Source organism: Petromyzon marinus, chromosome 18 (genome assembly GCF_048934315.1).
Source record: "Petromyzon marinus isolate PM22_M1 ecotype Great Lakes invasive population chromosome 18, UKy_Petmar_22M1.pri1.0, whole genome shotgun sequence".
Taxonomy (NCBI): Eukaryota; Metazoa; Chordata; class Hyperoartia; order Petromyzontiformes; family Petromyzontidae; genus Petromyzon; species Petromyzon marinus.
In genome coordinates this window covers 6,504,988-6,531,139 of record NC_133684.1, presented here as the reverse complement: position 1 = coordinate 6,531,139, position 26,152 = coordinate 6,504,988, and the positions used below count along the sequence as shown (strand labels likewise).

The window sequence follows — 26,152 nt, the reverse complement described above, 5'->3', positions numbered from 1 at the left end:
AAAAAAAACAAAGAGTAAATTCCTGCAGTCACGAAAGCACCTAATCGAGTTTAAAACGCCAATTAGTTACCACTTCAGCCCACCGGTGTGTTTGCAATGTTGTGGATTTACTCTCCAACACACCCGTGGGCTGAAGTCGTAACTACAGTATTTGGCGTTTTGTCTACGTGACAAATCCCTTACTAATTGGCTGTGCCGGGTGGAGGGTTACGACACATTTATACTTATGCGATCTAACACCAAAAACCTGTATGAAAGATTATCATCGTAATGCATCACTTTTAACAAATGCAGAATGTTATGCAAAATCTGGGTAAAATATTCCTAGAAATTGTTGTGACGTAATTGCTCTGCCATTGACAGCGCCCGCCTGAATCGTCCGGTGTAGGAATCATCAGCATAGTGATTCCGTAAATAAGGTTTACGTCGTTGAAGAACACCTTCTCGAGGCGTAAGCAGCCCACGGTGATACATATTCGCTGATAGACAGTCATCGCTCGCGGAAGACGCCACCTTGCTGGTTTCAGTGTAATTTTAATAACAATTGTTGTTTAAAAAGTAAATAAAATAACAGATTCCGACGGGTGCATCACATTCAGGAATCGATTCTCGCCCACCATTCTCGACGGTTCTGCGCGCGGCAGCTTTGCCTAACGGACGAGTCCATTAATCATTAACTCGGAGGTTATGAGGCCACTCGCGCAGTCGTTAAAATCGACGATCTGTAAAGAATTTGCATTACGTGCAATCTCCAGATGAATAATAGGGTCCAAATGTTAAAATGCGTGATTAATTTTGTTTAATTATAAAAAATAAGACAAGGATAATGCACGAACCACCTATCACCCTACCCCCCCTCCCTCGCCGAGGCCAAGGTAGTCGCGTCCACGCCGTTTGTGAATGGCCGCCCGCCCCGGACCAATCGCGCGCCGCCGCCTTTGCCGCCGGCCTCCGCGTTGCCCCCCCATTGGCCAACTCGGCTGCACCACGCGCCCGCGGGTGTCTCCGCCCTCGGCCAATGGGGAGCGTCCACGGCGTGAAGAGGGCGCCGCGCGTGACGTCACGCGAGGGGGCGGTGAGGTTGAGACGCGACGACTCCGAGGTGAGGGACGACGTGCGGCCGCTTCGACGGCTTTTTATTTTTTAAAAAGGGTTTTTTTGTGTCTCTCCGCGATTGTTTATACAAAAAAAATCTCTCGTTTAAATAAACGTCGAGGATAACATTGTCCGTCGGTTGTTTGCTCGTCGTCAAGCACCGCTTTTTTTTGTTTGTTTTAAAGAGGCGAGCGATTTCTTCGCCTGAGGTAGAATGACCGAGCTCGCGGCCTTGCGGCTGCTAGGCCTGAGGCGGCAATTCCATCTCGCGCGCGCCCCCCATCCATTTGTAATACTGTATATAATTATAACATTACATAATAATGTGTTACATTAATAACACGCTACCTTAAACATCGTGCGCGGCTTGTAATTTCAGCGTGTAAAATCGGCTACGCCTATTTTAAAAAAGATTAATGGGCGGGCTGGGGGGTGACATTAAAATGTTTTGCACGGTCCCGACCCCCCCCCCCCTGCCGTGCTTTTTGCCCGTCTGGACATAAGACGGCTGTTGTGTTAGCTGTCGGCGAGTTGGCCATTCGTGAGCAGCCTCTTGAGGCTGCCGCACATCTTGCCAACTAAATGCTGTTACGTCCTTGGAATTATATACAGGGTGCGATTGTTCCCTCTCCCCGCCGCCGGTAGCAACGTCCTCCGTTACCGAGTGATGGTTGCACGCGGAGAGCGAAGCTTGGTCGACGCTCTCCTCCGTTGATGAAGGAATAAGGAAGTTGAATGGATATTCGTTTCGTTGGGGTTTTCTAGTTCAAGAAATGAGGGGGGGGGGGGGAGTCGAAGCGTGTTTTTCGTGTGCGCGTGCGATTACGTTTTAATGTTTGGCCTTGGCATTCGTCGCAGACGTTGATAAAGAATTGATTGTGGTTGTGAATGTTGTTAATGGTGGAGATGGGAATGGTTGTAAGTTATCGTTGTGATGGTATGAGTGGTTGGAGCGTTAAAAGCGATGTTGATTAATAATCGGGTGTGTTGCGTTAGTTCGTGTAAAAATGTGTCGTAAACCGTCCTCCACCCGACGCAGACAATGTAATGTGAATCAAACTTGTTTTAAATATATTTATTCCTTCAGCACACCGGCGTGTCGGAGAGTGATGTTACAACATTTAAATGGGTACGACGTTTCTCTGGAGATTACATCCAGCATCGTCAGGTTAACGGGAGCTCCGATCGTCACACCGACCAGCAGCTATGTTGCTGGTGGTGGTTGTGATGCACAGTAGGGGGTAGAGGTGGTGCATCGACCAGTCATCTCAGTAAACCCATGGAACCTGGCTGGGTCTGTCTCGTGACCTGTCAGCGGGTGTTCGACACTTCACGTGGCCTTTAACGTGCACATAGCCTGGCACAAGCGCCGTTTGTGACGTCACCGCCACTTGATGCTTATTCTGATCGTGAAAATATTTTTTTGTAATGTGAGTGTTGACGGTAGCGGTAATTGTGTTTGTGATAATTATGGTGGCGTTTATTATGACCCTTATGGTCGTGGTTATAATAGCGATGGTGATGTTTTTTTTATTTTTAAATTATATCTTAAAGCTATTTTATATTCGATATGTATTTAATTTTATATACTTCAGCCCCTTGGTGTTAGACTTTTAACCCTTATTATAGTAAGACTTGTTTAAAACTTATTTAAGATTTTAGATTCCTATATGTTGAATGTATGCACCATCCTGCCAAAGTAAATTCCGTGTCGGTGTGAACTTACATGGCGAATAAAACCCTTTCTGATTCTGATTGTGGTAGCAATGCTGGCAGTAGAGAGGTGGTGATTGAGATGCAATTATGTAACGAATCGCTCGCTAACGATTGTAATGGTTACGATTCGGAGATCGATTCTTTTCTGCCTTTGCAGTGCGGGAAGTTTATAGTGGCAGTAGAGTATACATTAACCAATCGCATAAAACCTTTTTTATAATATATACTCGCGTACGGTTGGATACATCTGTCGTGAGCATAAGCATATATTTACTTCAATCTTTGCATTGTTGCTTGTAGAATTATGAGTAATGGTTGTGACCGTTTAGACAGTGTTAATGTTTTTAGTGACATTTGTGATTGTAGTGGTGATTGGTGGTATTTATTTTGTTGGTGTTTATTGCTGATCATTGTGATAATAATGATGACATTGATAAGAATGATATTGGTACCGTACCTATGATAGTGCCACCGATTATAGTACACTACTATTTGGGTTTATGTTACATATAAATATAACTGCATCTCAAAACTCTCGACTAAAAGGTGTTGAGCCTGTTCTGCAACAGGGGCTTATAGTAAACAGCATTGGTGCCTGGGGAAATGGAGTTCCAGACTGGTTGCAGTAGGAAATATTTCGCAACATTCGACTTAATGAAGGCTTCGATAGAAAAGCTTCGTCTAGGATGGAGGGGAGTAGAGTGATGAAAATTGATGAGTTAAATGAGAGAGTTCGAGGTAGCCAAGAGCGAGTCGGTGGAGAACTGAAGACATTGAATTGAGAGCCAGTGGAGGAGATGCAGAAATTGGGGTGATGTGAAATCATACCTATACTATCCCTTCACAGGTGCTTCACCAAGGCCCTAACAAACCGATAAAATGGCTTCCCGCTGCCGGTTGCTGAGCACCACGTCGCTGCTGCTGGTGCTGCTGACGCTGATACTGGTGCCGGGCCCTGCTCGCTCGCACGGTGATCACGACCACGGTCACGACCACGGTCACGACCACGATCACGACCACGATCACGACCACGATCACGACCACGATCACGACCACGACATGGAGCCACTTCTGGACGATGATGTAGAGGATGACATGGACTTGAACATCGACGGCGACCCTGAGTTGGACGACGTGGACACCAAACAGCCCGAGCCTCCAGCCGCCCCCAAGGTATGAGTCCACCATATCGTGGCCACATGTATTAAGCTGTTGGGTGGGGAGGAGCAGCAGCAAAGTGTGGAATGGAGGTTAGAGGTCGTTGATTGTGGTGGGAGGAGGGAGTCTGGGTGGTCGAGTTTGTTCATTAACACATTGTGGCTGCAGCAGAGATTTATGATGGCGACGCAATCTCAGTTTATTAATGTTTCTCGTAAAACAGTGGGAAGTGAATAATCTCAGTAAGCTTGGCGACAAATTAAAATGTGTTAACTTATTAGATGTGAAAAATAAAGCTGATTTTGCAAAGATGTTGATTCATCAGAATCAGCTCATTCGACTGATGGATGAAGTCCTCTGCACTTCGTCACCATTCTTCATGGTCTCTTGATGTAACAATCCATTTTGCTGATGCATTTGAGCTGATCCTTGCTGGACATCTGTGAAAAGGAGCTTCATAGCTCATCGGATTCTTCCAGGATAAATAAAGATGTTTATTCTGATTCCATTGCTGCATCTCCGTGTTGGTCAATGCTCGAATTTATTATATAGTGCAGATTTTTAACGTAAACACCATATGTTCATATTTTCAAAGACGGTTTTGGAAATATTCATTTAGTCTTTAAGATAGATGCAGGTAGGCAATGTAATCTTGAGCTATTAAATTGCTGTTGGAGGGCTTGGCTGATGAAATTGGTGTTTACCCATAACTGTGAATCATAGACGCGGTCTGTGTGCCTGGCATTCCTCGCAGGTCGTGTACAAGGCTCCCCATCCCATCGGAGACACGTACTTCGTGGATTCCTTCGACAGCGGCACATTGGACAAGTGTGTGCGCAGAGCGCAGACCCACAGCTTCATTATTTCATGCATTACTAACAGTGCCTTGCCTCACAATTTTCGATCATGTTTAAAATGGACAGACACCAACAGTAATTCTCCCTGTCCCACACCATTTGCCTAGCTACATCATAAATTTATTATAGACCCGGCTTGTTTAGTTGTACTTTTTAGTCTGTGGATCGTGTGGTTTTGATTTCAATCTTGGAGAGGTTAACAGCTTCTGGCGGTCACCTCGTCCAATTTGGCACCCCGTCTTGTTGAAGGATACGGGCAGTGGAGGGCGCGTATTCACGTGTGGGTTTTGCCATAATTGGGCGATTTGGCCCTGTTTCTCCCACCACCAGCTGGGTGATTTCCAAAGCCAAGAAAGAGGACACGGATGAAGACATTGCTAAGTATGACGGTAAGTGGGTGTAATTGTACATGTTGCTTTGTTGAAGATGGTCCTCTTTTGTGTAAGGGCTGGGTGGGGAGGGGTGAGAATGCCACAGTACTCATGGATGCTTGAGGAAATCGCATGACTGCCGGCCGTGGCTATGAATGCTGTCCTTATAAAGTAAGGGGCATAAACTTGTCACGTGTCGGCGCTGCTGATGGATTCTGCTTGGCAGCAAGAAAGGCCAGACTGATGTCGTACGATCTAAATGAATAAAGTGAGCGTTGCTCATTGGAAGGCTTTGTGAACAAATCGCCTGGAATATGTCGAATCACCCACACCCAAGCAGGGCTGAACCTGCACAGTACTTGAAGGGACGATCACTGTGCATAACAGGTTATAGGCTGTGTCATTGTGCAGTACTTGGCTCCTACATTTGCGTACCTGACGTAGGGGAGGCCTTAATTAAGCAGTAGATTAACAAAAGGCTTATGTACATGTCAGAACAAGATGCAACTCAAAAACAAGTTGTCCTTTGTCGGTGCTTCCTGTTGGCAAGTCAGGCACTTAATCACAGTGCTATACTTTTACCATTCATTGACGTATACAGATTTGGGACTGTGACATGACTGCAATGCCGTGATGAGACACTTGACCGTGATTTCAAGTCCCTTATCATTGAAGCTTTGAATGCGTGTTGTTAAACAGTATGGGATGCATGGCCTGGTTGCGTGCCTCCCAAGACAGCATGTATTTTTTGGGGGATTGTTTGAAATATCCTCGAGCACACAATCAGACCTGGGGTCAATTGCAACTTCGCAATTCATAATGAATTGCAAGCGCATTGTCATTGTAATTTTCCACGAATAGTGCTGCGGTAATTATAATTAACCCCAGGTCTGATGCAAAGCAATGCAGATTTCAAACACCCATGCCTCCGGGAGCTCATTACCGAGAAGCAGAACCTCGGTGCTGCTGAGATTCAGACTCCCAAGATCCTTGAGTTCTTCAAGAGTGATAATCTCATTGCAACCTCGTTTGGTTAAACAAAGGACAGACCAAGCAATCGGATTATGGCACCCATAAGTGATTAAACGAGTGCCAACGAGCCGCCGTCGATATGACATTGACTGAGTGCACATAAGTGTTAAGGGACCACTTGGGCACCACAAAGCAAAACAAATTGCCACGTTAATTTTGAGCTCTCACCTACAGTATCGTACACATGTTTTAGAGGATTTGCCTTTGGGAGCAGACAGAGGGCAGCCATATAAATTATTAGACTGCTAATGACTTTACCTTTGCTCTGTATAAAACAATTCTTGGTTTTATATGTATTGCTATTCATTTGATTGAATATATTATATCTTGAGGGAAGAGGTGGCATTGGGATTGGAGCACCATGCCATTGAACCTGGTGACCCGAGTTCAATTCCTGGACATGGCTTGCATCAGTGGTGTTTGATTTCTAAACCGATCATGCCCAGCTGGTTTCACTCACCCGCAATGACCAACATGGGGGAAGTGTGGTCAAACATCTCCTGTGACTTAACACAGCATTGGTGGTAGTCATCCAGCAGTGGCATAACAATGGGTGTTGAATTATTATTCATTCTTGACAAATAATGGACCATGTCCTGCTGATGAGCTTCAGAAATTTTAAAACGAGTCCAGAGTTGACCAGTGGAAACAAATGCTACTGAAGAATATAAACGAACCATGTTTATTTTGTAAATGGAGAAACAGACCCGTGTATTGTAAATATTTATATTTTAAAGCACCCCTAATGAAAAAATATGCTTGGTTTTTCTTTGGACATGTGAAATTCTGGTTTTAGGCAGCAGCCTCAGCTAAGTACAGAGCTTAGTTTGGTAGGTACAGAATGTGCAGACATGTAACATAGCTAAACAGTGAGAAATCGGCATACTGGGGAAGAGAGGATTTTTTAATTCATACAAAGGTAGAAGAAAATCGGTAAAAAAGTTTATGGCATGCGTTTGCACAGAGGGAGTCGACAGCATGTATGGCTGGGAGAAGGGAGTTTTAGATAAGGTACCAGCAGTGGCGAATGAGCAGTCTCCCCCTGAGCGAAGGGTTGTGATGGGCTGTGACGAGTATTTGGTTGTGTGTTTTTGGAGCAGAGAATGCGTACAGCATCGTAGAATGAGATCAGAGGTATGAGAGTGGGTGGAAGGGAGTTGAGTGAGCTGAGAGGGGAAAAGTAGGTAGGGTCAATTCCATAGAGGATCATTAAATATTTCCAGTCACTAAACAGAATTGCCTGCCTCGGCACACAGGGATAACACAATTTCAATAGCGGTGTGACATTTTCCAGTCCTTCAAAACCACTATTGGAGATTAAATGGAGATGATAGTTTGGTGAACCTCTGCTGAAAGTTTTCACGGTTGTCCAAAGTCGGACAGCGAATGAAGTTTGTTGATAACACTTATTCCCATGCCACTGTCTGAGGCGTGCACTTTTGTTTCTGGTTTGCTCAAACACTTAATTCTAAAGTGCAGTGTATATATGGGGCTATTAACATTAGGCGGGGGACCGGTCGTCGCTCTGCATGAAGGAGCGTCGCGTGCTCTCCGCCGCCACCACCCTCGGCAAATGATGAGCGACTGATGGATGGCGCGTGCCCCATCTTGTGCCACCACAGGGAAGTGGCTCGTGGAGGAGCAGCTGGATGGGAAGCTGCCCGACGACAAGGGGCTGGTGCTGAAGACTCGCGCCAAGCACCACGCCATTGCCGGCGCCCTCACCAGACCCTTCCACTTCATCGACAAGCCGCTCATCGTGCAGTGCGTGTCCCACACCACATTCATTGATTTTGCCTTTTAATTGTCACTTTTTTTCTGGCCTATTTCCACTTTGTCGAAGTTGTGGGATGAATGCCTATTTTTCCTAAACCTTGGATCATTACAAAACTCTTAACCTTGACTGTAACCCTACCCATAGGAGGTCATTGTTAAGATCACTGACAATGAATACCGAATAGAAAGCCGAGGCACTAGTGTAGGCTTTCAACACTTTAACAGCCCTTATGCAGGAGTTACAGATGAAATGTGTTAATGTAACAACACTGTAAATGGTTTCCACCGAAATAAATTACAGGCAGGGAGTGTTTGTGAAACTGCTGGCAATGACCGTTATTACTGGGTATGATACAATTTAACATCCACATGCAATTTCACATACTGTCACCCCATTCAAGGATCATGACCGAGTTCAAGAATTAATGATTTTTGTCTTTTTTGTGCCGTCTTGTTCTGTGTGTTCCCTCCGTCTCGTTTTGGAATGCTTGTCTCGACTGTCGTTTTTGTGTCGTTTGTATATCGCCTGTCTTGCCCATTCCTAACATGCACAATTTGGTGCTCACGGTGCAAAGCCGCTACATGCTCACTCGTTGCAGCTGGCTTCCTGGACTTGCGCAAGTGACCGTGTGGTGGCTGGGGTCTTGTTGCCAGCGCAGGATATCACTTGCCGTGGACCTAGATATGGCGCTACACTGGATGGTCCGAATGTGACACTGCCAATGCTGCGCCTATACCCCTCTGGGAAACCGTTGTGTTTTTGTGAATGTGATGGCAGCTGCAGACCTGTGGGCTCTTGTTTAATAGGGCCCTTTGGGAAACAGGTACACGGCGTTTGGATTTTATATAGTTTTGATCCCTTCATTATTGTGCGAGCCTTCCTCTTTTGAAGCCACGCAGGCATTTTGATGAGACCGTTTAGGGAGGCTCTGGCGCAGTTGGCCAGGTGTGCTGTGGGTTTTTTGTGTTCTAGGTACACATCTGTGTGCACGAGTGCTTTGCTTTAACAGGTGCTCGCTCATAGAACTTGCCTCCATAGCCTTTGTAGGTTATTCCTGGATCCTTGTCTTTGTGCCTGTGTGCATATGTATGCGTATGTATTGGGGAGCCGTAGTGCGCTACGAACCTGGCGACCCAGGTTTGATTCCGTTCACGGCCAGTTATATAAACCTGTCCTGGGCCTCCCCTAGGTCGACTCCGCCTCAAATGAGTACCTGTTGCGATGTGTAAACATCGCCAATGGGGAGACAAAGGCGGCCAAGCGTGGTGTTTGCCACCCTCGTGCTGTGCTGGCCTTAATAGTTGCTCGCTAACAGCACTTGCCCCAACAGTCTGTTACAGGCTATACAGGGGATGTTTATCTTTGTTTGCATGTGTTTACGCACTTATGAATTTTTTGAGGGTGGGATAGCTCGTTAGTTTTTCGCAGCGTTCAATGATCACGCTTGCCTGGATTCGTTTCCCTGCCGTTGATAAACATCGGCAGCAAAGTTGTATCCGAGTCTATTCTTGACCTCCTTTAGGTGAGGACATTGGTCCTCGGGAAACAAATGTGGTTGAGTGGTGCTGGTTATTCAACATCCTCCCGTAGGTGCTCACCAACAAGAGCTTACCACCAGTCTCCAATGCAAAGCTGAAGATATTTCTCTTTTTGGTTTGGGAGTGCGTATGTGTGTGTGTTCACATGCTCTTGCCAATGTGTGCCTGGGGGGGGGAGGATGTGATTGGTTTGTTAGTTTATTTGCACAGATGTGTGGCCAAGTGGAATGTGGATTTAAAGTTTAAAGCAAGCCACTCCCATTGGCTGCACAGAGAAAATAGCTGATGAATTGGAATAGTTTCAGAAAACAGTGCTTTGTTTTACAAGATAAATATATTTTTCTCATCCATTGTAAATTTGTATTTTACAGAAGGACATTACCTTTTCCACTTTGTTCGTGTTTTGTCCCTTGAGTGTTTAACATGGTTGGCAAAGTTGTCTTTGCGAGCAGCAGAGAGAGAGCAGGGTTTTTTCCGATGTTTGATCCCAAACTGCATGCCACATGCTAACTTTTTGTTTAGAGTCAACGGCGAACCGTGTTGCCGTGGATGGTCGCGCTGGGATACAACTCCAATTGCAGACATCGATTGTGCTGTAAATCCTTCCGCTGAGCAGCTGTGATTATTATTACCGAGCAAGGGGTTGCAAACTTTGAACATGAACATTTAAAATGCTGTTGTTGGTACTTGCGAACAAGAGTTTTTCGGATGGCTAGGTGTTCATTGAATTTCTTGGAATTTGTGCGTGACCAAATTACCCAGAACGTGCTCAATCTCATGATATCGCTGCAGCTTAAGCAGAGGTGACCATGGGCAGTGTTTATATGGGTAACCACCATTCACAAACAGGTTGTAAGGCTACATGGTGACCGATAGAGGTCGGTGCAGAAAACGCTGTTGTGCTGTTCTTTCTTGCTTCGACATCTCTGCGCCCCTCGACTGATCCGCATTGACCAGCATTATCATGTGTGGTCAAATAATCCCTCGTGAATTGTACAGGTATGGGGAGGCTCTTATTCAGCAGTAGATTGACACAGCCTGCCAATAGGGTAGCGTGTGTACACATGATTGAATTGGCCGTAGAAGTTAGAAAAACTTGAGGATAATTTGCTCGTGCACAAATTAAACATTTGTGTGTTGATTGGACCGAACGGCGTTCAGAAGCACAGTGCATCTATTTATGTTGGCCAAGCCAGGAGTGCTTCAATCAAAACACATTTGCCGGTGCGTGCAAGGGGAGAGCTTAAGATGGAAATGAGGCAACCGCATGTTTGCGGCGAAACGATCCGCGCGGAGGCACCAGGTGGTTTTGATATCCAGTTCAGAGTGGGGAAACTTCTGAGCTACATTAGAGACACTCGGTAGTGTTGTGAGGTGGGAATTTATTTTGAGACCTTATAAAAATGGTGATGAAAACGCAGGCACCCCGTCCCCGTGTCTGAAAAGAACACGCATAGTTGGAATTGGGAATACATTATCTATGCCGCTTTGGCCTGCATTTCCAGTGCTTCCTATGTTGTTTATCCACGTACGATTTTGCTTTGTAGGAATGGTTTGATTCACCACTCTTTTAAATGAATTGTTTCCATTCAGAGTTGCTGCTAGCAATTCAGTTCAAGATTGGAATTTTTTTTTACTTTGCATTCATTGGCAGTGCCCTCAGTCGCTGGACGGTTGACTCAATTTCTATTACATACAACCTATAAGATTAGAAAAACATTAATCTTTGCACATCCACTACATGTATAGTTTAGCATCGGCAGTTATATTTATGGTTGAATAGTTGCTTCACTAATTTTAGGTCAGAACCCTACAATTTGTGGGGATTTTTTCATCAAAGTGAATTTTCTGAGCATAATTATACAAGTTTAATTGCTTTCACTGCCCCACCTGTATTGAGTACAATATTAATCATTTTGAACATAAATATTTTTTCACGTATGACACTTTAGAGGAGGTCCTTGGATGCACGGTATTGCGCGAACAATTACGTTTGTGGAGCGCCTGTGTTTTAATTTTTTTAAATTGGCTCGGGGAACAAACATTTATATCTAACGACGAAAATTTAAGCGGGCTTGGGTCGCTAAAAGGCGGATGGTGACTAATAGACAACACTCGTGATAGAATGCGGTGGCTGTTCTTGCCAATCATTGACATTAGACCACTGGACAGAATACATATCAAAGGCACACGTAGTGGCAAACGTTTGTTAATGGCTTTTTATTGTACAGCCAATATAATTAGCGAATCGTACTTAATGTTCTCTGGAAGCCAAGGAAGCTTAAGCCTGGATAGTTATTGGATGGGAGACTGCCTTCGGATATTCTGTGTGGCCTTGGGGCTGTGAGGTGGTCAGGAGAGTACCACAATGGATCCTTTAATATATATCTGTGTAGAGCTTTGAGCTTTACCACCTCAAAAGTGTTGGCATTATTTTCCTTTCAAAGAAATTGTCCATATGTCCTTAATGCAGGGCCCTGCTGAGAAGTGTATTTAAGACTCGGGGTTTCCTAGATAAATAAATAGGATTATATACGTGTGCATTTGTGTGTGTGCATTTGTGTGTGTGCGTACCTGGATATATTTGTCTATGTGAGATGGGGCAATGAGATAATTTCATGCACAGGTAGCGAGATGAATTGCATCATCGCTGGACCCTGAAAGACATGCAGGCTTTTATCCAACACTAGTTAGATTGTGGCTCGCGATGGTGACGACGACGATGATAGTGGTGGCGAAAATGAGTCGTCAAAACTGAAGCGCCTGTCTTTCCTGCAGATATGAGGTGAATTTCCAGAACGGCATCGAGTGCGGTGGTGCCTACGTAAAGCTGCTCTCTGGAAACGCTGACCTTGACTTGGTGAGTGGAGCTCGCTTGCACGCTGCAATTATTCGTGTTCCTACAGCCACACTGTTATATACATGTGTTCTTATAACCGTACCTTAGTTCAAACATCACTCTGCAGGTCAAAACATGTCTTTGCAATTCTGGCTATTGCCTGATGAGGCCAGTTGTAATCAGCAGCGAATTGTCATACTCGAGTTGTATATGTTGTGGGTTTACTCCAACACACTGGGGTGCTGAAGTAGTAACTAATTAACAGGGTTTGTTTACGTGACAAACCTTACTAATTGGCTTTGTTGGGTGGTGATGGGTTTAACGACACTTTTATATTTCCACGATATACCCCAAAAAAAAAGCTTTATGCAAAAATTTATTTATTTTTGTTTCCTCTCACTTCTCCAGAAAACCCCTTCTTCTCCTGCCATCGTCCCTTTTCATAAGTAATTAAAACTGTTCTAAATTCAAGAAACACATTTACTCGTTTCTATTATACCATCAATCATGCTGTTTAATATCCTGAATGGTGGGAATGCATCAAAACCTTTGCTGGGTTTGATCATTAATATCCTTACTCTAAACAATCCGTTTGAAGTTTAGTTAATCTTGTGTTCATGAAGACTAAACCACAACCAGCATTGTGTGCTAATGTGGCCGTACTTTGCCAAATATCACAGGCAGAGACAAACTATCGAATGTGTGATTTGGGCGAACCTGGCATCAACTTATATATCACAGCCATCAGTGGCATAGCTATCGAATCTGCAGGCAGTGCTGCTGCACTGTGTCCCACGGACTGAGAGGGCCCAGGGGGGGAGGGCTATGAAAAGTGGGATGGGGGGGTGGCTTTTAAATTGGACAGGGGCCCATTTCATCCATTGGGTAAACGTGCGGCAAGCCTAAATGCCCTCCTGTATTGCCACCCACGCCCCCATGTATTCCTCCCTCCTAGACCAAGTTTTACGACAAGACACCTTACACCATCATGTTCGGGCCGGACAAGTGCGGCGAGGACTACAAGCTGCACTTCATCATGCGCCACCGCAACCCCAAGACGGGCACCTACGAGGAGAAGCATGCCAAGAAATCCGATGTTGACCTCAAGCCCTACTACACTGACAAGAAGCCCCACCTCTACTCGCTGGGTACGCCTCGTGTGAGCCCTCATAAGAGCCCTCTGGCCGCTGCCGCCGTATTGGGCACTCCAATTCTTCCCATTGTGAACTTTTTATCTGCTCTATTTTACTGCTAAACTTGGGAGGGTTTTTATGTTGTGGCATGCAGCCTTTATTGCCACCATGGCCACTTCCATTTTGTAACTTTATAGTTGACACCCTTGTTTCCCACTTTCAGAATTTTTTTTTTACAAAATAACTTCAGAGTTTAGGGTATACCTTGGAGTATTTTCACCCCACTGTAGGATCCGAATGCTGTACAATATTTGAGCACCCTCCCTGTTGTAGTTTACCCTCTCCGGCCAGTTTGTGCCATTATTTTGTCATACTTGCAATTATTATCATACTTGGTAGTTGGCTTATTAGTCTTCTACCTGAGAATATAAACAAAAGGCAATTTGAGCGTGGTTCTACAAAACCTTGTGCAGACATCCTAACCATTCCACCTAACCATATAATAGTATTCTGACCCTGCACAGTAGGAATCATTGCTGTATAGAATTTATAACCTGGGTTAGTTGTTTGTAACTTTGCTTCGTCAATTTTCCACCTCCCATCCCGTCTACCTCCCTGCCGTCTGCCAACCCTTCCGTCCACCACTGCCACCACCGCCGCTCTGCCTTGACAGTGCTGTCCCCGGACAACCGATACGAGATCCTGATTGACCAGACGGTGGTGGGCAGTGGGAGCCTCCTCGAGGACATGACCCCGCCCGTGAACCCCGCGCGTGAAATTGAGGACCCCGACGACAGCAAGCCCGAAGACTGGGACGAGCGCGCCAAGATCCCTGACCCCGACGCCATCAAGCCCGAAGACTGGTGGGTGTGGGTGGTGTGGCCAAACAGCGACACAAATAAAGAGAGCGGTGTAGTTGGGGTAGAGCGAGTGTGTGGTTCAGCGTGAGTGTGGTGTTGGTTGGAGCGGGTCAGCTGTGGTGTGGTCAAGAAAGAGTGGTCTGGTTCAGCGTGTGAGCGTTGTGGTGAATGAGTGTTAGTGTTGATTTGAGCAGGTTAGCTGTGGTATTGCCTGAACAGTGATGTGGTTTCCGTGAGCTTTGCCAGTGGTAGGAATGGTGTGGCTGAAGTAAACAATGGCGAGCAATATGGTCGCTTTGGAAGCAATTATAATTTTACACGGTCTTGACTACCTACCCACAGGAAAACTTTCCATAAAAGATTACTTGGCAATAAATGACCTTGGAGAACATCCTTGGGAATTAACAATGCGCTGGTGACACGATGGTCAGCTGTGCGGTAACACGGGTAATGGGCCTTAGCATTACTCACATGCGTAATTTTCGTGGTGACACTGCAATGATTATGCAGTAAAATCCAAGTAGTCTTCAAGGTTATTAGCGCTACCACAGGCCAAGGCATGTTCCGCTGTATCATCCTCTCCTTGTTACTCTTGCCGTGTTCGACACGCTTGTAAAATTGTATTACTAATGTACTCTCTTGGAAACCAGGCATGGTAATCATTCACCCCCACCCCTCACTGATTGTTCTGACTGGACATTGTAATTGAAATCAAGAATGTATAATTGTTTTGGTCTGGTTTTCCCCTTTATTCAATTACATTCTTCGTTTATTCCATCTCGTGCTCTTCTGTTTCTATTAGCCTAAATGGTACAGTGTCATATAATTTTCATAGATTCTAGATTTGAAGCTTTCATGACTGCAAGGATTCATACTCTTTTGTTTTATTCGGTAAAGTCACGTAGGTAAAAAAATAAAAGATAACAATTAAATCGCGACGTTTTGGAGGCAACGCAAGCTTCCGTCTTCAGGTGGAACAGTCACAGATATTCTACTGTGACTGTTCCACCTGAAGACGGAAGCTTGCGTTGCCTCAAACGTCGTGATTTAATTATTTTCCTTTATTTTATTTTACCTACGTGACTTTACCGAATAAAACCAAAGAGTAATTTTCATAGATTTTTATTAAACATTGATTTTCACACAGGAACTGAACGCAGGTCATCAGGTGCATAGCGCGGTGTGTGCCAATGAATATTTTTTTGTATTCATTGGTATTACGCTTACAACGTAACATTCTATATTTCAGTAAACGTTGCGATGCTTGTATCTTACCCTCCGCCTGGCTTGTCTCCCCGTGTCCCACTCTCCGCTGTCCCCGCTTTGTCCCCGTGGTTAACGGGCCAACAGGGATGAGGATGCCCCAGCTCAGATCTCCGATCCGGACGCCGTGAAGCCAGAGGGCTGGCTGGACGATGAGCCGGAGTACACGGCCGACCCCGAGGCCGTCAAGCCCGAGGATTGGTGAGCGTCGTCATCAGCATCATCATATCACATGCAGACTCGGACCATTGCAACTCTTTCCTCTACTGCCTACCGCTTCCTGAACTCCTCTCCAAAGTCATAGATCATCACCTCACAGGCACCCATAAATCACAACCCCAATACTCCAATTATTTTGCTGGCTCCCAATACAATCCCCGGTCATTTTCAAGATTGCACTCAACGTCTTTGTGATCCTCCATGGCACACTCTGCTTGAGCAAAGAATGCTTGCTCTCAAAGTCTGCACTCAGTGGGAGGTCACTTGTTTATTTCTGCTTCCCCAAAACGTCTGTGCAGTCGCCTCCCTGCCCCTGTTCAGGTCCCGGCTCTTATCATGAGTGTCGGCATGGTTTTTTTTTCAATTGACAAATCGTTGCGTTGCTGTGACAACCCCTGGTCAACACGTAATGTAAATCTGAGCGGGCGTGCTGCATCGTTCCTCTGCGTCTCCTCCTCACGAACCGGGGGGGCACAAGGAGATTGGATGTTGAGGTGGAGGTGGCAGGACCCCTCGGTCTATAAAAACACACATTCTGTTCTGCTTGACGGTTGCCCATTTTACCTCACAGTGGGTCCATGCGTGGTGTGAATCTCGGCGCGTGTGCGCGTCGCTGCATCATTCCCCTCTATGCTGTCGCACAGGGACGAGGAGATGGACGGCGAGTGGGAGGCTCCGCAGGTCCCCAACCCAACGTGCGAGGCGGCGCCGGGCTGCGGCGTGTGGAAGGCGCCCATGGTCTCCAACCCGGCCTACAAGGGCAAGTGGAAGCCGTCCAACATTGACAACCCCAACTACCAGGCGAGTGTTCCCCCTGTTCTCCGCGGACATTGACGATCATAACATTCATAGAAGTTATTTACCGGTCTGTCCTAATGTCGGTGGCGTAAGTCTTTGTGAACTACAGTAAACGTTATGAGAACCTTTATTCTTCGTTGTTGGATTTTTTTATTGATTTGTGTATCCTACAGCCACTATTACGTATCCTGCACGTAACAGAATAGCCATAGAAGATACAATTATTATTTTGCAATCTCCAAACTGTGAGGCAGGCACATTGGTTTACGTGTCTTAATTATTATTATTGCTACCGCTATTGTAATTGCCACAGTTGTTTAAACCAGACTTCCGAGAAGCCTCATGGTGCGACCTGCCAAACTGTGGCCCCACAAAGTAAAATGGCTCGGCGAGGCCTAGAGAAATGCAGATTCTTGTGATGAAAGCAGGATGAACAAGGGGAGAGACCAGACGTGCAGACATTTTGCACAGATTAGTGGGCACATTGTGATGTCACCCCGCCACGTGACATCAGTAACGTCCATACACGCGACCAGCGCACACCAGTTGTGGCATCCCGGTAAATATAGTTGAACCCCGGTTTTAACCATCTTATCCGATTCCCCCAGGGCGTCTGGAAGCCGCGCAAGATCGCAAACCCCGACTTCTTCGAGGACCTGCACCCCTTCCGCTTGACCGCGTTCAACGCCATTGGCCTAGAACTCTGGTCCATGACGTCCGATATCCTCTTCGACAACTTCATTGTCTGCTCTGAGCGTGCCGTCGCCGACCAGTGGGCCGCCGACAGCTGGGGCCTCAAGAGGCAGGCAGCCGCTGCTGACGAGGTGCGTGTGCCATTCCCTTGCTCGTGTGTGCGTGCGCGCGTCCATTTCTTGTGCCCCCCCCTGTGCGAGTACTTCCATCGCTCGGCATAGCGAGAGCCGCTGCGAATCATGGTGCCGCCTGTGGGAGATGCTGCAGCAAGGGCGTTTGTGAAGGCGGAATGGGTTAGGGATTAGTCTTGGAAATTCCACATTCCTATTGCATGGGGCGAGTCGATGCACAGGAACGGCCACTATTGATTTCCCCCACTCAGTGTTGCTCATTGCTTTAGGGATTGTGCAGATAAAGGGGATTGAGTTAGGTGTAAACGATTGGGTTAAGAATGCTTACATTAGCAGTGGTGGTTGAGTTTGTACTTGGTTGAGTTAGGGGTTATTGCTTTATGTTGAGTTGGGGATTGATTTAATGTAAGTGGACGATCAGGTAGTGGTTAAATTGGGAGTTGTTGAGTTGGAAGGTGGTGGATTTCAGTAGTTGAGCTATCCACGTTGAGCTAGTGGAAGTAGAGGTGGTTGAGCAATTACATGTGTTTATGAGGCAATGGCTGAAGTTAGCAGTGGTTGAATAATAGTTGTTGAGCAGGTGCCTGAGCTCATTGGCTGTATGATCCAGGTGGGTTACTACTACTGTGCACGTGTGCACTGCTGGCTGAAGGCCTCCCCAGGCTGCGCTGATTATCTAAGCAACCTTCACTATGCTGGTCAGAGTGGGTTGGTTAAAGGCGGTGGGGGGGGGGGGCCTAAGATGTAGGAGCATACAGCAGTTATAGCACGACGAAGACCAGGGCAAAACACGAAGCAGTGCAGCAAAATCCACTTGTCCTACTACTAATAAATGCATGATAATTGTCATCTGAACTACCAGTTAGCAGCCTTATCTATCCACTGCTGGATGAAAGCCATCCTTAATATTCTTCCCGATGCCGCCACTCCTGTGTGGCTGTGTGTGTGTGTGTTTGTTGCTGCTGCTGCTGCTGCGTGTAGCCCGGCATTGTGATGAAGCTGTACCAGGCGGCGGAGGAGCGGCCGTGGCTCTGGGCCGTGTACGTGTTCACCGTAGCGCTGCCCATCGTGCTGCTCGTCTCCTTCTGCTGGCCCAGCAAGGTGAGGCACGGCACAAACTTGAGTACCGTCGCCTGGAGGAAAACGAGCGATGCATTTTAATTGTAATCCTCTCGCGGCCAGTGTAAAGGGTGCCACGGTGGCGAGATGCCAACGTCCTCATCTGGTATACAGGGGGTTGTGGGTTCCATTTCGACCCTGACGCCTGTATATTTGGAGTTTGCATGTTCTCCTCGTGGCCGCGTTAATTTTGCTTCAGGTCCTCTGGTTTTTCCCTCCACATTTAGAAACAATATGCGATTTGAGTGTTTGGCTGAAATACATTTCTACATGATAAGCCACATTGAGCTGTCAGTTGTGGCGAGGTCGATTCTGAAAAAGAGCTATATAGCTCAGTGGGCCCTACCTGGTACAATAAAAATAGTTTATAGTTTTATATAGTTAATAGTAAACGTACCCACTATTTGTGTACAGCGTCTCAAGACGCGGTTGTTTTTACACTTCATGAAAATTGTATTAAGTTTTATTGTCATTGTGGTTTTGCCTTGGGGGGAGGATGGGTGAGCGTTTTGTGATTAGGGTACTCAAGCCAATCAAATTCCATCCATATAACCCCAACACGCTAACCAACAAATCGCTAGCACCAGCCAAATCCTAACCAACTAGCCACTAGTTGTATCCCTCCTAGTTACACTAACCAACTAGCAAGACAGGCTCCCACTCGCCCTCCCACTCGCCCTCATCAAATACAGCTAGCCAATCCTATAAGCCACCTTCCTGACTCTCATATCCCTCCCCGTCATATAATTTAGAATTTTGAGATAAACTGTTTACAGGCAGAGATAATTGTCTTTGTTACTGTGTGGGTCAGAGAGCCAGACCTTTTTAACAAAGCAATTAGAAAAGACGTGTCTAGCCTTTATCTGTAGGGACAAGAAAAGGTTGCTGCAGATGTCATGGCAGGATAAGAGAAGTGACTCGGAAGTTAAGAATAGATTGTGGCACGAAATAATTTACACATTTGGGAGGTGGGGTGGAGGTTGCGATGGCCAAGGCACATTTTCAGGAATTGGGCAGTGCAGGTTATTGAGACTGACATCACAGATGGTACCCAGAGGTTGGTGAACCAGGTGAGAAAAATGTAATCCTGGTGATGGCGGTAGTGATAATCAGACTAAGATGTAAGGTGCTTAGCATGTGTCGGCGCTTGATCGTTCAACATCTGAAGAATGTTTCAAAGGGATGCGATGGTCAGGTGTTTTGGCGTTGGTCATGGTGAAGCCTTGCCCCACGCCTGCTTGACGGACACTGCCTAACGTGGACCCCCACCCAACCGTTGTGCTTATGGCAGAAATTTGGGCCTCCGGACGAGAGCGACCCGAAGAAGACTGACGAGCCCCAGCCAGACGACCCCGAGAAGGAAGAGGAGGAAGCAGAGGACGAGGAGGACGAGGAGGAAGATGAAGCGGCGGAGGAGGGGGTGGGCGACACAGCTGATGGTGCCGCAAAGAAAGGTGACCGCATCGGGACACCGCTCTGCGCCGTTGGGTCCAGCCGGTCATCCTCGCAGCAGCGGCTTTTGGGTGGCTATCGAACAAAGCCGGTCACCGCGTTGCGCGCTTTCAAATGCGCTTCTGCGGCCGTCTGGAACGCTCTTCCTTTTCGATATTAGGAACACACTGGTAGCTATGCACATTTAAATCTATACATCTGCTTTTTGTGGTTAGTTATTCTCCGCACCTCTAATGAACACAGTTTGCTACATAACGGTTTGAAAGACATTCATCATAGATACAAGCCTGCTGCTATGCTACTCCCCAATGACCAGAGCGCACTTCTCATTCTTGGCGATTCTATCTCCCCATATAATGCCTGTATATACCGTTCTTGCCGTTCCATAATAATGGCAACCTTTATAACGAAAGCACAAAAGTAATAAATTAGATGGTTCCCCACTTCAGAATGTTATATAGCTCAGAAAGTTAATATTGTGACACTTTTAAAGAGCGGCAAGGACCAACACCGATGTGGTGTTGGATAAAGAAAGCCCGTTCAGGTGCCTCCGGAAGCAGCAGTGTTGATGTTGACTGCGTATTCTTGTGTCTGTCACTCGCAGGTGGGAGCGACACAGAAGGGGGGAAGAGCGGGGAGGAGGAAGATGCCGCAGCTGCTGATGAGCAGGAGGAGAAGCCCAGGAACAAGGCCGCCAAGTCCAAGGCCGACCTGGAGGCGGACGACGAGGTGACTGACCAACCCTAGCGGTGTTTCTTTCCTCCTCTTCTGGTCCCGTTGTCTGGCTGGTGACGTTGCCCAGCTTTTAGCGCGTTTACCGCTTGTTGCAGAGCTTCACGGTTGTTGAAATCCAGTGGCCACCCTGATTATTACTGCGGGTGTAGTAACCGAGATAGTGTGCCCACGCGTTGTCGGCTCCACACTGGACGTTCAACCATCACCTGACGTCATTCGCCAGAGTAGGCCAATTTGTGCCAGCGTCAAGCTCCAAATTTTCCGAACGTTTGGAAATTGACGCATAAAATTACTTATTTGGGTTATACATGGCAATGACTGCCCCCTACTGGCAGACTAATGTCCAGGTCACTCTTGCAAATAAGACTGATTAGTCTCTTGAGTTCTCACCTGGTTAGACAAAATACTTTTAAAGTTAGATCTCCCTTCCCCCCCAGCCATCCCGTGCTGTCGGCGCCCTGCACCTATTATGTCAAGCAACACTGCTTTTTTCCCTTCTGCGTATGACCTAACCTCTTGACGACTTTTCACCTTCCTGAAACGATTTTAATCATCGCGATTGTGGGCCGCGGTTCAATCATAAACGGTCAATTTCTTTGTCTCATTCTTCGCAAACTTTGCGCCCCATCAATTGTACGTTCATTTCTGCGCAGTTAGCCCACGTCTAATATCAGCCTATTTGTTTCTGTATGAATAATTTGCATAACTGGTAAATACATGGATGAGGTGGGGGGGGGGGGATGTTTTTGTCACCTGCTAACCACTTTGCGCTCAACTTCTCTCAGCAGGTACAGGCGAATGATGGCGACGCTGGGAAAACATCTCCCAGGAAAAGGAAGGCCCGGAAGGAATGAACGGGAGGCATCGCCCAAAGCCTCGCGAGAACCCCCTCGTTGTGGGGGGGGGGTACGGGGGGCCCGGGGGGCAGGGACAACGCCGTGTGTGACCCAACCCCCCCCCCCCCCAAATCCTCCTACTTAACACCGTTTTATTTTTTTTTTAAACATTTTTTGTGGGTTTTTTTTCCTCCCCTGTTTGCCAACGACGAAACCCTCCGAGGTTTTCTGGGAGCCTTCGCTCTCAATCGTAAGCCGCGCAAGTCGATTAAATTCTTAGGTGTTTTATAATGAAAAAAAGGAAACACGCAAAGAGCCGCTTTTGTTAGTGGTCGCAAAAACGACACCCTGCAACGTGCACAGAACACGCGTGCAGTAGTTCCCTCTATCGCCTTTGCGAATCATTAGAAAGCAATCCTAGAAAGCGTGCTCTGCGTGAAAACCTTGGATGATGGCTTGGCTTACTTTGGCGCACTTAGACAAACGTTATTTAAACGCCTAGGGAAAGCCCTTTTCCCCACCCATCCTGCTGCCCCCTTCTCCCTCCTGCGGAAATTAAGCGTTTTAAACGAGCGTACATGCAGTTCGCCGGCTCCTGCTTGGTTGCCTGTGTGCACAGTGCTTCTTGGCAGGCGTCTCTCGATAGCGATTGCGGTGGTCCGTGCTTTAGAGATTGCCACGGTTTCTCATTCTTGACAGCCATCTGGCGACATCTCAATACTGTGCCAGCGTGTCGCAGCTTCACTTGACAACGTTGCGATGGTCTTGAGCGGGGATGGGGGCCATGCCTGTCGGCTCAGCACAGATGGAGGAGCGATGTTAATTGAGGTGACGACTCGTTATAATCCTGCACCGCCAAAGGAAGTTTTGACCCTGAAAGAATAGCTCTTGTAGATGTCCCTAGGCTTTGTGACCCAGGCTATCCAAATGAGTTTGAAGTTTCGTTATCAAGGAAAAAGACTTGTCGGCCATAGCGGTTTAGTGACGTCACTAAAGTGTCGGTGTGACTGCCGTACGTTTTAATGTCACTATAGTGATGTCACTGGTGCGCACTACACCGGAGTGCTTGAAGGTCATTTGAAAGTGTTTATTGCTTCTTATTGAAGATAAAAACTCGTGTTGGACAACCATGAACACAGCTTAAGTGTGTACATAATAAGAAAGAGCTACTCTTTTGGGTTGTGCCGACTTTAAGATACAAACCCTAACCCTAGCGCCCACCCTAAACCTGGCACTACCCTAACCTCCATTTGCCGTCGTTACAACGCGAGTTTATCCTAAGCGTCTGTGGTCCCAAGACCAACCCTAGACTGAATCTAACTCTCGGTTAGGAAACACTGACACTGTAGCAAGTGCCACAATATTAACTTGCACGTTTAAAAATCCTGCATAAAGAGAAATTAAATGCAGTCACTTCCCCCCCCCCCCCTAAAAATGTCATTCCACCTCGGCAACTATTCTGATTATTTGACGCGTCAGCAATTTTTTACGGCGTCGATTAAATTAGCATGGTACCAACGAAACACGGTGTGGGACATTGAAGGAACGTTGGAAAGTCTCGCGCGTGAACTTGGTTTGCACGTGAAGCTGGAAGGACCTCAGTGGACAGAGGATCGGCAGCTTTTTGTTAACTTAACAAATAAAAGCTGTCGTGGTTGGTGTTTGTTGTGAGCGTTTAAATTTTTTGGGATGTCCAGAATTTCCTAACTTTGCCACTGCCACCTCAATACTGCACATGTGCGGTGCACTTAGATTCCACGCTATTTGGATCCGGGATCATAACCGCTATTCAATTAACTGCAAGTGAATCTATGACATTTATCGACAACGGTTAAAATCTCTTAACACCTGCCGTTGCTTTGATGGCCCATGGGTTAACGCCCTGGGAGAGGATTCCTTTCACCGGTTGCGATTTTAACAAAAGATTTACCCATTCACGTGGCCACAACTGCAAATCTGTGGGTGGTGGATATCAACAGCCACTCAGTCTGACGTTCACAACTGCGTAGTTGCGACTGCTTTGCATTTGCGAATTTACATCACGGTATACTATGATGCAGCATTGTTAATCGCAACAAAGGTTACATTTTTTGGGCTGGAAAAGACTTCAATAACTGTAGCCTTTGTCTAGGTACATTTGTGAGTGTGGGTGGTGATTCCACTGCCGACTTTGAATGCTCGAACCCCCACAATATTTTGACTCCATTTGCAGCCAGGAACGTGTTCCCTTGATGCACGTCGGACCAACAAGTGTTGCCCAACGTGTGCAGAACACCAGTATGTGGATTACACTGTACAATACATAGTTCATATTCCAAATAAGTCTTGCTTCCAGAGTACGGTCTGTGGTACTGAAGCTGGAGCAGCTGCCGTGTTGACGCTGCTGTTTCCGCTGCCGGGATTCTTAGCGGAGTGCGGTAAAGGAAGCCGTTGGCAGCCAGCGAAAATATTGCATATAATGTTTTAACATTCGTAACCATTTTTGTTGTTGAGCCCAAAATGTGCACTGAATTTTTTGGGGATTTTTCTTTTGCTTCCCCTCGCCCTACCCACCCGCCCGACCCAATGAATCTTAGTTATGTTATAGATTTGTAAATAGCTACTGCTGCATGTGCTCTGTATGTCTAGAAAATAAAATCATGCTAAAAAAAACAATTTGAACGGGCAACTATTGCTTAATTTTCGCCAAGTAGTCTGGGCAACAACCGGTTTCTATGCAATCGGTAGCAATCATGAACTTACCCACCCGTGTAAATCTAAAACTTTGGTGCATCGAATTATTAACGCCAAACCCAAATACGGCTCCTTGTGTGTTTGTCTGTTTTGAAATTCCTTAACGGCGGGTTTCCACCAGTCCTTACACGTTACACCGACCGAAATGAAGGCCCCTTCATCAGGGAGTGCTGTGAAAATTAGCTTCACTGGAGTTGCAGCCGATGACTAATCACTTAACTCCTCCGAAGATCAGTTCTGGTTGGTAATCGTCAGCCGATTAATGCCATTTTAGTCATTTCCTACGCCGATTAAAATGTTGTGAAGGTTTTGTAATTGCTGCACGCTTTTTGCGCAATTGACAACCACGAAAGGCATCACCATGAGAGTGATCTGTTGGATGAATGATTTTCGACTTGGATTGTGTGGGGATCTAAATCTTGTGAAGGGTTTGATACCAAACGCGTTGCTTGTCATGTGCAGTGTGACTGGCAGTTGATGCTGCTTAAACCTACTAAAATAAGTCCAAATTAGCTCCCATGTTGAGGTCCAAGTCGAACGACGGCAGCAAAAGTTGGCGGTCTAGTTCAGGTCTTGAGAAGTTCCAGCATCTTCATGCAGAATCGCCAGTCTCTGGAGTAACGGACTAGTGGGGACCCCCCCTCCCCCGTATTAAGTCGATGTGAAATCTTATAAGCTTTGCGTTATCTCTTGTTACACGACAGGTTTCTTAAAAAAGCGAATTAAAGAAACAAACCCTACAACATTGGATTTAACAATTTAGCTTGCGTTTTACGAATGTACATGTTTAACGGATACGGGTGTGTGCTAGGCGCTAGGCTGCACTTAGCAGCAGGTGTAGGAAAACACCCCTTACGTTATTTAAGCAGATGAGAAAGAAAATGAGTTCTCGGTTTTTCGAATTGATGGACTTGAATGTTGCTCCAATAAAGTAATTTGAGAAACTGAACACGGTGCCTCCCACAATTAATTGGGTACGCTTCTGCTGTAGTCTTTGCGTACGTCATGTGTGTTTTGAGTACGCCTTTGTTTCACTATGCTTTGACACACTTTCCCCATTGGGTGCACAATGAAATGTGTACCTTAGTGGATATCACACACATTTTTGTGTATGTTACACGTTCATCTGCTCTTCGGTGCACTGTTTTGTCCCCGGTTGGTTAAGGGGCCGTCCATAAATGACGTCACGCACCTAGGGGGGGGTCAGACATTTGTGACGATGTGTGACGGGGGGGTTGGTTTGAGAAGTGACGTCACATCAAAATGCGCAACTTTTAATACATTTTTGACAACACGTTCTACTTAATTAAATATACTTTTTTTATAAATGTTCTCCTGGGGGTGGGAAGGACAGATTTGTTACGTCATATTTGAGGGGGGAGTCTGCCTTTGTGACGCCGCGTGACGAGGGTGGGGTTAAAAATCGTCCAAAATCGCGTGACGTCATTTATAGACGGCCCCTAAACCTTGCTTTATCCACTGGGAAAGCGATGTGTGAGCCGAAACTGGAGATATTGTATCTAACTCACTGTCAATGTGGCACGCCACAACCGACAACTTGATTCATGTAATCATTGCAAGCATGGTTGTAAATGGAAAAAAATTACTAGGGAAACCTATAAATCTCCCTCACTATTTTTACCCCATTCCCCCCCCACCATACATACTGTTTGTGAGCGTAGACACTTTTTTATATAAGGTCCACTCATTCCACATGTTTCATATCACATTCGGGTTTTTTTCCTCCATCAAAACGATACTCTTATCAAACACACTATACTACCCTTTTAATCTCAT

At 46.3% G+C, this 26,152-nt stretch overlaps 1 protein-coding gene across 3 annotated transcripts; it reads left to right on the top strand.

The window, feature by feature from the left end:
- The first annotated feature begins 1,002 nt into the window (after positions 1 to 1,002).
- Positions 1,003 to 25,304, top strand: LOC116943637 (calnexin-like). Of its 3 annotated transcripts, none has more exons than XM_032956665.2 (15): positions 1,003 to 1,102; positions 3,659 to 3,984; positions 4,724 to 4,797; positions 5,157 to 5,215; positions 7,852 to 7,993; positions 12,323 to 12,404; positions 13,339 to 13,531; positions 14,190 to 14,379; positions 15,727 to 15,840; positions 16,503 to 16,659; positions 17,265 to 17,480; positions 18,462 to 18,581; positions 19,891 to 20,053; positions 20,656 to 20,780; positions 21,575 to 25,304. In XM_032956665.2, the coding sequence occupies exons 2-15, from the start codon at positions 3,691 to 3,693 to the stop codon at positions 21,638 to 21,640; spliced, it is 1,995 nt and encodes a 664-aa protein (XP_032812556.1). In that variant the 5' UTR covers positions 1,003 to 1,102; positions 3,659 to 3,690; the 3' UTR covers positions 21,641 to 25,304. The 3 variants fall into 3 exon arrangements, with proteins under 3 accessions (XP_032812556.1, XP_032812554.1, XP_032812555.1); XM_032956663.2 differs by having other exon boundaries at positions 21,572 to 25,304; XM_032956664.2 differs by lacking the exon at positions 1,003 to 1,102 and adding an exon at positions 1,119 to 1,304 and having other exon boundaries at positions 21,572 to 25,304.
- Positions 25,305 to 26,152: the final 848 nt, after the last annotated feature.